General features: G+C 36.6%; 1 protein-coding gene across 2 annotated transcripts in view; it reads left to right on the forward strand.

Moving 5' to 3' along the window:
- LOC140514133 (bifunctional heparan sulfate N-deacetylase/N-sulfotransferase 4) overlaps positions 1–13,266 on the forward strand; it is a 397,643-nt gene that overhangs the window by 346,527 nt on the left and 37,850 nt on the right. For both annotated transcript variants that reach the window (XM_072624210.1, XM_072624211.1), the window contains exon 8: positions 9,839–9,935. In XM_072624210.1, the coding sequence (XP_072480311.1) occupies positions 9,839–9,935 (97 nt within the window). The remainder of the gene's footprint in view (positions 1–9,838; positions 9,936–13,266) is intronic.

The raw sequence follows: 13,266 nt of genomic DNA on the forward strand, positions 1-13,266 counted from the left end.
TATATATTTCAAAGCTCATTTATATATGTATATATGTGTGTATACACATACATGTACACATATACATCCAACACACACACACATATATACACACACATATATGTGTGTGTGTATTCATGTACATATATATTCATTTAACAAAGTAGTACTTTTTGCTGACCACTAGAAATTTAAGAAGTCTCCACTATTACGATTTTTATGGAAGTATTCATGTGATATGGACAGAAACTCTCAATCTTTGCTTTATTACTTGTAGACTCATAGTGTCAGACATTGGAGGATGTATAAAAGCCATAATAAGAGAAGGCAATTTCTTAGCAGAACATAAAAAAAGAGTTATCTTTTGGGTTAACTTTTTAATTAAAGATAAAAATCGATAATACATTACTTTCATATATTCATCCAGAACATGAGTTTCCATTTTACTAAAGGTCAGGGTTTCCAGCATAATTATGATTCTATGAGGTTGATTTAGTAGAGAATGCATTTCTGTAGGCTGTGTCTCTTCTCAGCCTGCGTGTGATCCAATCAGAGCCAGGCTTCCTTCCCTAGCTCTTACTCATCTCCTTTACAAAGCATCTGCCCACCTGGCTCTTCTCCTTTAAAGAACCTAAAAAGCCATCTGTTCCACCAGGCTTTCCAAGTTCGGTAACTGCCTGCATCACCTTTACCTGTCTAAGTACAGAATCATGTGTATCTGAATTAAATAGTCTGCAAGTTCCCTTAAGCAAATTGCTGACTATTTACTAAATCCTGATCTTGCTTAATATTTTAATGTACACTTATTGTTAAATGATAAAATTGTATTCATTGGCTTTTCGGATTATTCCAGGAGCCCAAGGATAAAGAAAGAATAGAAAATGACTTAATGACTGGCAAAGATCATTTCAGAGAACAAATATATCTGTTTTTTTCTTTATGAAGTCTTTTTGAACTTAGGAATCATCATCAACCATTTATACCATATATACAAACAAATAAAAAAATTTACTTGTTCCAAGTACAAATGGTAAAAAAAAATATAAGCCAATGTGGGAAAATCAACTACTTATTTAAAAAAACTAAAGAAAGTGTCATGTTTCTGACATCAACTTTATTACTAAATATGAGCTTGTTCCTTTGAAGGAAAACGGTATTCTAAAGCAGTCCTGGGAAAACTCCTCCAATGTCATGACAGAGGAGGCATGTGCTTATAGAAGAGAAAACTCAGGCTGGCAAAATCAAGGAAATGGAATTAAGCATGACACATGACTGGAAGAAACTGAAGCCAAATTATCAGTATGATTGATAATAAAGCAAGCTAGTAGCAAATGTTGTAACAACTGAGCTGTTCTCCAGTGCAAGATTTTACAGACTCCTTCCAGAATAGCCTCTTGGAGCCAGTAATATTAGATTGGAACTCTAGCCATTGAAGAAAGGACTATTGCGCCATGTGTTAGGCATGAGTTACAGAGCCTACTTTAGAGGCATCTGGATGTTCTGAAACAGGTTGTCTCTGTTGCTTGCATTTACAACTCTCACCTTGCCCATAAATGAGTCACAGTTAAAGAAGAAAGTGGAAAAGTAGTGCAACCTGAGGCTATACTACAATAGACATGTGGAATATATAGAAAGAAAGAAGGAAATAGAAGACATCTACTTTCTACTGACATTTTCAATTAAAGGGTGGTAGAGGGAAATTAATTATTTCCCAGATCTGCATCTTTTTTAGTGTCTATTCTCTCTCAGCTGATGCAGATCCTTCACCTTTTCCACTTTAGGAGATGATCTTCATGACCTTTCAGGCTGAGAAGTGATCAACCAATTTGTTATTTGATTCATTTGGCAGGAAAAAAAAGATTAAGTGCAGCTATTACTTTTGTAATTATCTACAGAATAAAAGGAATATAAAGCATAGTCTCTGTTTGGGGGAAGCCTAACAATTAGCTGGGGAACTGCACACATGAACCATTTGTATATAATGAGGGAGGCGGTAAGTAGCTACAGGCTGCTATGGATGGTGTAGTAAATATTGTAGATGTTCAGAGGAGCAAAGGTTGAAATGCAGGATGAATTGAGGAAGGCTTCATTAAAGACATGGTCATTAAAGTATTAATGCTTCATTATACATGTTTATTATGAAGTGAAGTGAAAAGAGGGTATCCTGTGGAAAAGTCATACAAACAAAGAACAAGACATAAGTAGTAATTCACCAAATGTTATTAAATGCTTTCTGTGTTCCAGGCACTCTAGTAATCATCAGAGATACAAAGAAAGTCAAGAAAAAAAGCAAACAAATAAACAAGAAAAAAAACATAAATATATAGAGTCCTCAAGGAGTTTACTTACAAGGGAGACAGCATGCAAACAAGTGTGTACAAATGATACAAGGGTAAATTGAAGATACTGTCAGAGGAAGGCACTAACATTAAGGAGGAATGGGAAAGTCTTCTTCCAGAAGGTGAATTTTGGCTGAAATGTGAAGGGAGAGAATTCTAAGACATTGGAAATAACCAGTGAAGAGATATATAAGATAATAATAAAATGTCTTTGTTGAACATTGAAGAGATCGACTTGGCTAGGTAGGACAGTGTTTCTACTGAGGATCCCCCAAGTCCCACACTCACAGCAGATGACTTAGTCTCCTGCTTTACTGATATTGATAAGTCTCTGTGAACTCCCTTAACTCTTCTTTGTTCACCATCATCATTCACACTGTTTTCCTTCTCTTTGGCCATAGCAAAAGAGATGTCCCCATTCTTCACAAAGTCTAATCTCCTTATCTTACCATTCATCCAATTTTCTTCTGCCTCCTTTTCTTTAATTTTGTTTCAATAGTCATCTCTCTCTCTCATGCATTTTAATTTTACTACTTCAAATTGGCCCTTTCCCATCTGTCTTCTATCAAGTTCTAGTCCATAATGGCACTCTCCTTTCCCCAGTCCAATAGAACAAAATATGCCAGACATGCCCAGTTAACTTGGGGCTTACTGGCCAGCTTTGCTTTGCTTTGCTCTCCTGTCCTACCCTCTCTTCTCTTGTCTTCTCCTCTGCTTCCTTTCCCCTCCTGACCTTAAACCTTAGACCTACTGTACTCTGAAGTCCATAGATTGGGACCCTGCCCAAACTCCACTTAAGGGCTGTTTCCTGGACCCCTCCTGGCTAAAGAGTGATTATCAATTGCAACTGTTTCCCTTCCCTTGGAGCTTGATTTAGTTATTTTTCTTTTGCTCATCCAAGGGGCCACTCCCTGACTACTTCTTAAACAGGCCTATTCACTGTGTGGACCTCACCCCACCCTAAGTGAGTACCTAAATAAGCCCAAAGCCAAAGAGGCCAAGATCTTTCATTACAACCTGGGCCATCTCCAGTCATCCTGATGAAAATCTGGTCGCTGGATCCAGATGGCTCAGGAGGAGAAAGTGAGGCTGGTGACCTGCTCAGCCCTCCCTCACTCAAAACAAAATCAAGTGCAAGTCATGTCATCATTTCTCTGATGGCATGGTCCTCTTCAAAAATGAAGGACAAACACAACAAGAACAAAGCATAACACTTCCTTTGTCCCTTCTAACCCCTTCAAGCTACCATCCCTTCTCATTCTTCTTTGCTGCTAGATTTCTTGAAAGAAGCATCCAAAACATATATATATATATATATATATATATATATATATATATATATATATATATATATATATATATATATACCATTCCTTACTATCCACTATTAGTTAAATCCTTTGCAGTCTAGCTTTTTCTTCTAATATTCTTCTGAAGTTATTATCTCAAAGGTCACCAATGATTAAATTTTCAGATGGGATCATTTTCTCTGTCCTCTCTACATGTATAGTGTTTCTTACTTCTAAGATATTGCTGAAAAAGTTGTCAAGAATGCCCTTCCTCTTCCTCTTTACCTGTTCAATTCTTGTACATTCTTTCTAACCAAAAACAAGTTACTTCCTCCCTGAAGCTATCCCTGTTCTCAACTTCTAGCCTCACAGAGCATGCTTAAAAAACTACTTCTTTAATGAATTTATCATACAGTCTTGTGCATTAAAGCTAATTCCATCAGTTAGTAAATATTCATTAAGTGCCTACTAAGTAGCAGAGACTGTGCAAAGCACTGGTTATATGAATAAGAAAAAACATTCCCTGCCCTCAAAAAGCTTACAATCTAATGAGGGGAAAGCACACACAAAAGGAAACTGAAGAAGATACCTTTTCTGGGTTCAGATGCAACTCAGTTCAAGAAGTACAGCTGATAGAAAATGAAGAATTGGCTGGCCTAGGAGACCTCTTTAAATGGAGGTTATGGGAAGAGTTCTTTGCTCTGTCCTCCAGCCATGCAATCAGAGGGGCAGAGGGTAATGAGGGGCCTTCAGAGGTATGAGGATCAAGGCTGATGTAATCCCATGTAATGAGTTCCCTGGTCATGAGGTTTCCTAGGGACATGATCATGGGGGAGTCCAATCCAAGGAGTGCAGCTGGTGGAAAGTACTAATTATAAATTAGCTAACTACAAAAGTATAGTTTCCTCTACCACACAATAAGTTCCATAAGGATAGAGAATATATTTTATCCAAATAATAGATCACGCCTAATAGCTTGAATGGTGTTCTGCACACAGTAGTTACTTAATAATACTTGTTAAAATAAAGAGTACATGACTTCAAAATATAGTGCCCTTTGAGAGCAAGATAATATCCAATTAAAATATTGCATAAAATAAAGATGCCTATAAAATAATATTTCAGATATGTAAATACTGAAGTGACGTACAATTAAAGTTCCTTTTTCCAAGCTCAAAGCTCTTAGATCTTATACACATCTTCAAAGAAATAGACTGAAGTTGTGATTTCATTCATACAGGGAACTCCCAAGTGAGAAGATTCTTTTATGAATACAGACTGCTGCCCTTTCTACAACTTAGAGTCTTAACGAATTATACTGGGCACCGAGAGGTTAAGTGACTTCTTGGGAAACAAGAACATATTAGAGGACATTGTCAGAAGTTTAACCTGCCTCCAGGGCTTCAGGACTGACTCTCTTACCATCATACCACGCTGCACACAAATGTGTATTCCTATAGAAGACACACACACAGAGCACACACATGCATGCACATGTACATCTATAATATTTTATGTATCCATAAACATGTAATTTATACATTTATAAATTTCATTTATATATCAATATTATATATTCATAAGCATATGTTTATATATCCATATCTTTATAATTTATATAGCATATTTATAAACTTGCATCATATTTTATATATTTATAAATATTATATTTCTATTTATATGTAAATTGTATATTTATGTGTATATTCACATATTTATAAGTTATATATTATGTATAAATCATATTTTTATATTATATATAAACATGTTTATGTATTTGTGAATTATATTTATAATCATATATTTATAGATTATATATGTATATATTTATAACCATATAGACTTTCTCTGTATTCTTAATCTAACTTTCGCAAGTACTATTTATGCTTGAGTGCAATTATCAATCAAGCTTTTTGATACTCCTGGAATATTAGGTTTGGAAGGGTTATGAGGGGCCATCTACTCCAAACCATACTGAAAAAGAGCCCCACAAGCATAGCCATGGCAAGTGGTCACGTGGATTCTTGCTGAAGATCTATGGTGAAAGAAAACGCACAGCCACTACAAGTCAGCCCACGTTACCTTTGGGCAGCTGTCAGCTCTAAAAGTCTTGTTTGTTTGTTTGCTTTCCCCCTGGCATCAAGTCTAAATTTATTTTTTTCTACTCCTGCTCAACCAGTGCTTGGCTTTGCACTTTGTGGTCAAATAGAAAGGTCTAATCCCATTTCCATCTATCAGTCCTCCAAATATAGTCCTTGAAAACATCTATCCCTTCTCTCCCCTCCCCCTGCTTTTCTCTTCTTCACCTCTAGTTCCTAGATCTTCATAATAAATGGACTTGAAGCCCTTTACCACCATCCTGCTTGCCCTATTCTGAATACCTTTTTTTTTCATAATTTGGACCATGGGTGAGGAACCTGTGGCTTTGAGGCCGCATGTGACCTTCTAGGTCCTTGGGTGTGGCCTTTTGATTGAACCCAAGTTTTACAGAACAAATCCTTTAAGGAAATTTGTTCTGTGAAGTTTGATTTCTGTCAAATGGTCACACTTGAGGACCTAGGGGGGCCATATATGGCCTCAAGGCTGCAGGTTCCCCATCCCTGATTGTGACCAAAAGCGTATTTACATTTTTGTATAGTGTCCATTTTGGGCAAGTCCCTTTTGTACCATAACTGATTTTTTAAAGGACTCATCAAAGTTGGTAAATTAAATTATGGGAAATAGCTTTATGTGAATGAGATTATTAAGATTGTGAGCCCCCCAAAATCACTGCTTTCGACACATAATTTCAGTAAATTCAAATATATTTTGCTAAATGTTTTCTTTGTTCTCTTTGATCTGAATATTTTCATTTGCATCTCCATTAGTATTTATATAAATCAAAGATCAGTATTTCTATAATAGTCACATATCACATCTTGATTGACGGGGCAATTTGGATGCTCAAATTATTTTAAAAGATTTATTTTCTTTTTTGCTCAGAGTAGACTCTGGAATCAAAAGGATTGTAGAACCATTCATGAATTTTGGGTTCGATAATTGTCAAGGATGACTCACTAATAAACGCATCTGTTTGCCTTGTTTGATTTGGCCAATGGATTTCAGAATGAATATGAAGACTAATTCATAAGAAGAAATTATTAATAATTTTAAATGCACACATCAAAAGAGCTCCAAAATCATTGCAGTTATTTAGTATATTCATGTAGATACTAACCTATGAGAAAGTTGATTTTCTAGGCATAAAGCAGATATTTCTGGATGCCCACATCCAACGTGTCCTGTGTATGGTTTGTACGTACTTATTTGAACGTTGTCTCCCATATTAGACCATGAGCTCCTTGAAAGCAGGCACTGTTTTTGTTTTTCTTTATTTCGTCACCACTTAGCATGGCTCTTGGCACATGATAGCTAATGTGCCAAGCACTATGCTAAGTGTTTTATAATTGTTATCTTATTTGATCCTCACAACAGTCCTGGGATGGAGGTGCTATGAGAAAAGTGAGGCAGAGGATAAGTGACTTGCCCAGGGTCACACAACTAGTAAATGTCTAAGGCTGCCTTTGAACTCAGTTCCACCTGATACAATAAATGTTTGTTGACTGACAGAGAAAAAAGCCAGGGAAATAGCTGTCACTTCTTAAAGGCCTGTAAGATTTTAATACTTATTTTAAGCACTAAAGGGGAAGGACTGTCCCCTTTAGTCCTCCATCCCCATCTGTCCGCACCTAGTACCTCCCATGGTTCCTTTTAATATTTCCTCCAGCTCTGAGGTTTTCCACTACTGCTGTTGGTAGCATGCAGAGGATCTTAGAATCATGGGCCAGCTAGAGGACCTCAAAAGCTCTCTAGATCAATTTCCTTCTTTGTTAAAGATTAAAAAACTGAGATCCAGAAAAGGAAATGACTTGCCCAAGGTCATGAAAGTAATCAGTAAGCATGAAAAGACACCGAACTCCTCACCCCCCACCCCACAACCACCATCTTCCATTTCCAATATTGGCATAAAGAAGATAACTATTTTGCATTAGTTCATCAGAAACAAGGAAAATATTTGTTTAAAGCAAACATTTCCTAGGAATTTTTTAAAAAACAAATGCAAAACCACACAAAAAAAGAGACAAACGCATTCCTTTACTAAAAATTTTGGGTTCAAAATTTCATCACCTCACTAATAATTAGCATAAATTATGTGATGCATCCTACACTTCCATCTCCTCACCTTAAGCGCTGTATTTGAATTCCATACACAGAGTTTAAAACTGCTAGCCTAAGGTGAATTTGAATTGACTTCTTCACCTTTCATTCTATGGTCTCAATATTGAATATCATCTTTTTTTTCTCCAGTAGCCATTGGACCTCAATAATAGGTGTCATCTTTTCCAGGGAAACTACCTTCATTATATTAACTATTTGACTCCAAGAACAGATTCCTATTTCTTTCTGTTTCAAAAGCTGTCTTCCTTTCAGGGATGCTTCATTATATTCCTATTTCCTGTCTAAAGGAGTCTCCTGCTCAAAGATATACAGAGCAAAATCAACTGACAAACCCTGTGCCTAATAGTGAATGAGAAAGCCTTTCCTGGTTAAAATTACCAACTCTGTCCATGCCCTCAAATTTTCTTTGATGACTCGTGCTTCAGTGTCCTTCAAGGAATGATTTTCTAGGAATAAACCTTCAGCCTAGTTGATCAAGGGAATCTTCTCCTATAAACTGGACCTAGCTTTGGGCTCTGAATGAGCAGGTTAAATTCTAGGGAATCCTTGTCCCAAAGAGAGGGAAACCAAGCTCTTCTTCCAGTCTTTAGTCAATACTACCCCAAAATAACAGGGAAAATCTCTTAAATCTCAGTTTTGGTCTATATTTTAGATCTCCCCTAGACAGTATTTTTAATACCTACAAGGTATTTTTAAAGCCCCTAACAGAATAAACTAAATGTATAAGTAGATCAAATACAGCAGCTCTTTATTTCTTCTGTCACAAAAGTCCAAAACACAAAAGTATGTCAAAAGATCTCATTGATAAATATTGAAAACAGGATACAGTTAATTATAACTCATTATAATTTCTTGTAAATTCAGTACTCAGAACAATGAATGTGAAACACTTTGTGGTCTGTCAAACAGGAATTTTATCTTTCCTTCTAGCCTTCACTATCCAAGCAACTCACTCAATGCTCATATCTTCTTCCAAACCAAGCCATGGTGTGGTCTAATCTCCTTTGAAAAGTGGTTTCAGAGGTCACTTCCTATTTGGCAAATAGGACTTTGACCCAAAACTCTGGACCTCTTGAGCTCATGCGATTACTACCAAGTCTAGAAATAAATAGATAGATATAATCTCTCATCTCTCATTTCTCTCTCTCTCTCTCTCTCTCTCTCTCTCTTTCTCTCTCTCTGTCTTTCTCTCTAGAGATGATAGATAAATAGATAGATAGATAGATAGATAGATAGATAGATAGATAGATAGATAGATAGATAGACAGACAGACAGACAGACAGACAGACAGATAATCTTACAGTTTGCTCTGGGAAAGAAGCACAAAGCAGAAGTCCAGTCTTAAGTTAACTAGACAATCACAAGCTCTCTTTGCCATGTAGGAACAGCTACGGGGAAGGAGGGAGGTGGGAAGGAGGGGAGTAAAGTTGGGGAAGGGGATAGGAATCCCTTCTTCCCTACCATAGGAAATTCAAAGAAAAGTTCTGAGCCTCACATTGTGGAAAAGAGCAATAGATGAATTTGTCTCTCCCTTTAATGTCCATTGGGTGGAAGTCTCTTCTTGCTCATTGGCCGGTCATTTTTGATACAGACCCTCTCCTAACCCTGATGAAATAAGAGCACTGGGAGATTGATTAAATGCCTCTAATATGGGTTACTCTTTATCAGGGAGCTTCACAAGAAGAGACCAGGGTCCAAGCTTATCCCCATTCATAAATGAAATGGCCATTCTTACACTATTCTCATACCTTCACATTATCAAAAATACTTTAAATATAATAGGTGTGGCAGTTATAATTTCTGTCAAGGGAAGAAAACACTAATTACCTCACAATGTTAAAAATGACTTAAAATGTAGCCCATGTGCCCACAAAGATCTTAAAATCTAATTAGAATTTTATACATACGTACATACATACATACACACATATAATACACACATGTATACATGCACACATATAAACTGATTCAGCCAAGATATCAGTAAAGATGACTGTTGTTTCTCCCTGCAGAATCCATGTGATGATAAACGACACAGGGACATCTGGTCCAGAGACAAAACTTGTGACCATTTACCAAAATTCCTTGTGATAGGACCTCAGAAAACAGGTGAGAAAGGTGTCTCATGCATTTTCCATACATCTGTGCCAAATGACAGGGATGTATTTAGATGGTTTGTGGAGTCTTTAGGAAGCATTTATATTCCTCTTTAAGTTCTTGGTTGTGTAGCGATTGCTATTTCTTTCTTCACCCGCCTCCCATCCCTACCCTGCACACATCTTATTTTTACAATACCAACATACATAAAATTATAAGGAATTCCTGGTTATGTTGTTGTTGAATGAACCAGTGAGCGGACGAGTGAATGAGAGAATGACAGTTTCCTTTGCTCATGTCACGTTCTCAAACGTTATTTATTCAAGCTGCTAAAATGATATGGGTTTTCATCAGTTTCGATTTTATTTACACTTGAATCCAAATGGCTTCATAATTGATTGGTGGTCTATTATTTATACATCAAAGGCTCTCCATGTGAACTTTTTTTTTTTTAAGATTTGCTAAACCTGTTTGTATTTGTTTCATGGTACTCAGTGGTAACTTTCTTTTGGGGTGGGCCCAGCTGGAAAGTTAGCAATCCACCCCTTCCTTTGAAAGACCTTTATTTAGAGACTTCTATTTTAAAGTGCAGTTCAAGGAAAACGAACTATCATGTAGGAGGTTTTCCTTTGCTACTTCGTTGTTGCTTCATGTAAGCAAAGCATATGAAATATCCGTATTTAGCCATTGTGATGCTTGAAGAAATCTGACAGCTCTCTACAGAGGTCATCATTATTCTGACTGAAGGGTGGCTGAGAGGAGGGTTTGCAAACAATGTGCAATTTTAGAAATTCATTATTTGATTGTATTTACCTTTGAACTCTAGATACTTGAGGAATGTGAAAGTGGGACATGATGGTGTGGATGTGAACCCAAATGAAATAAATCTACTAGGCTCCCAACTTCTTTCAAGGAACCCTTAGTGATACTTTATAGAACCATTCAGAATTTCCACATGATACATGACAAAATAATTCATAATATCATTTTAGGAAATAGAAGGAAACAACTGAAAACAACAATGGAGGGAGAACTGAACTGGGAATCAGGAGACCAGCTTAGTCATTGGTGAACTCAAGCATGTCATATAGCTTCTTTGGCTCCAATCTGTAAAATGAGAGGATGGTAGACTCCTATTAATCAAGAAAAATAAATTGTAGACTGAGAAGGATAGGAAAGAAACATTTAGCAGGGAGGCAAGAACAAAGTTAAGGAAAGAGATAATAAGTGCAAACTGAGGCACTTGGTAATCATCTTGTTAGCAAATCCAGATGAACTGTGTTCCAGGGCAATTAAAGAACTAGTGGACAAGATATTAAGCTGCTTTCAATGATCTGTTTAAAATCGTGGAAAATGGGAAAAGCTTCCATTCAGGTAGACTGTAAACTCCTTGAAAGGCAGAGATTTTTTTTCATTTTTGTCTTTATGACCATGGTCCCTGATCCATAGTAGGTACTTGATAAATGCTTGTTAATTGGTTGCTGGCAACATCATAAAATATATTGTAAAATTTATTTTTTTTTTAGTATTTAGAAATGGAAGCAATGATCACTAAAAGTCAGCATGGCTTCATAAAGTACAGTTCATGTCAGATTACCTTTAATGATTTTTTCTTTTTTGGATATGATTACTAAAGTGGCAGATCAGGGGACTGTCATAGACATATACTGAAATTTCAGCAAAGTTTTTGACAAAATCTTCTATGTAATCATTGTGGACATGAGTAATGTCATGTAGATGATAGGACAGTTTGATTCATTTATAACTGGCTGAATATTCAAACCCAATAGGCTGATTTGTCCTAAGGATCCATCCTTGACCCTAAGGTGCTCAGCAACTTTATTACAGATATGCATGAAATCATAGATGACTTTATCTATAGATAACGCAAATTTGAGAGGGACAGCTAACAGACTGGATAGCAGAATCAAGGCTGAAACTAGTAAGAAGAAATGACATAAAGATGAATATAAATATAGTCTTAAATTTTAATCTTGACTTAAAAAACAAATGCGGGATAAGAAAAACTTAACTGGAAAACAATTAATATTGGAAACTAAGTTTTGGTGATTTGCAAGTTCAATATAAATCAATTGATATGGAAAGGGAAAAGGTCACTGAAATTTTAGACCATATTAAGAGAGGTATATGATCTGGAAAGAGGGAAATGCCTATCATGCTGGACACTGTATCCAGGTCTAGACTATATCTGAAGAATTGTTTTTAGTACCGGATTCTAAATTTTAGGAAGGATGTCGATAAAGTAGAGTATATTCAGAGGAGGGCAATCAGTTATTAAGACAAACAGACAGCATGCAATAAGATTAACTGAATGAACTGTTGATATTTTAGCCTGCAGAAGAGGGAGAGAAGATAGGATAGCCATCTTCAATTATTTAAAAGGTTGTCGTGTGAAAGAATTAGGTCTGTTCTGTTTTGCTTCAGAGGAAAAACAAGGACTGATGAGTGGAAAATGCAAAAAGAAGTTGCACTTGTTTGTTATGAGGGAAACCATCCTAACAATTAGAGCTGTCCAAACATGGAATAGTCTTGCCCTAGGGAGAGTGAGTCCTTCTGACCTGTAGGCATCAAAAAGGGTCTGTTTCCCTAGTTTCTGACCTAGCCCTTCTTCTCTTATTCCTTTACATTTTCTATCTAACCTTATCACCTCCCATGATTTTAACTGTCAAAGGTGTCTCCCAAGCCATTTTCCTGAGCTTTAGTCCCTTATCACCAACTGCTCATTGGACCTTTCAAACTGGATTTATCGGAGGCATTTTAATCTCAACATGTCCCAAACTGACCTCATTATCTTTTCCCCAAACCCTGCCTTCTTTCAAATTTCCTTGTTTAGCTGTGAGCTGATCCAACCATTCTGGAAAGCAATTTGGAACTATGCCCAAAGGGCTACAAAAATGTGCATAACCTTTGACCCAGCAGTATCGTTTCTGGGACTTTATCCCAAAGAGATCATAGAAATGGGAAAAGGTCGAACTTGTATAAAAATATTTATAGCAGCTCTCTTTGTGGTGGCTAAGAACTAGAAATTGAGGGGATGCCCTTCAATTGGGGAATGATTAAACAAGTTGTGATATATGAATGTAATGGAATACTATTTTGCTATAAGAAATGACGAACAGGAAGACTTCAGAGAGGCCTAGAAAGACTTATATGAACTGATGCTGACTGAAAGGAGCAGAACCAGGAGAACTTTGTACACCGCAACAACCACAGTGTGCAAGGAATTTTTCTGGTAGACTTAGCCCTTCACAGCAATGCAAGGACCTAAAACATTCCCAAAGGACTAGTGAGGCAAAATGCCATCCACTTCCAGAGAAAGAAC

The sequence above is a fragment of the Notamacropus eugenii genome, chromosome 7 (assembly GCF_028372415.1).
Source record: "Notamacropus eugenii isolate mMacEug1 chromosome 7, mMacEug1.pri_v2, whole genome shotgun sequence".
NCBI classification, from domain to species: Eukaryota; Metazoa; Chordata; class Mammalia; order Diprotodontia; family Macropodidae; genus Notamacropus; species Notamacropus eugenii.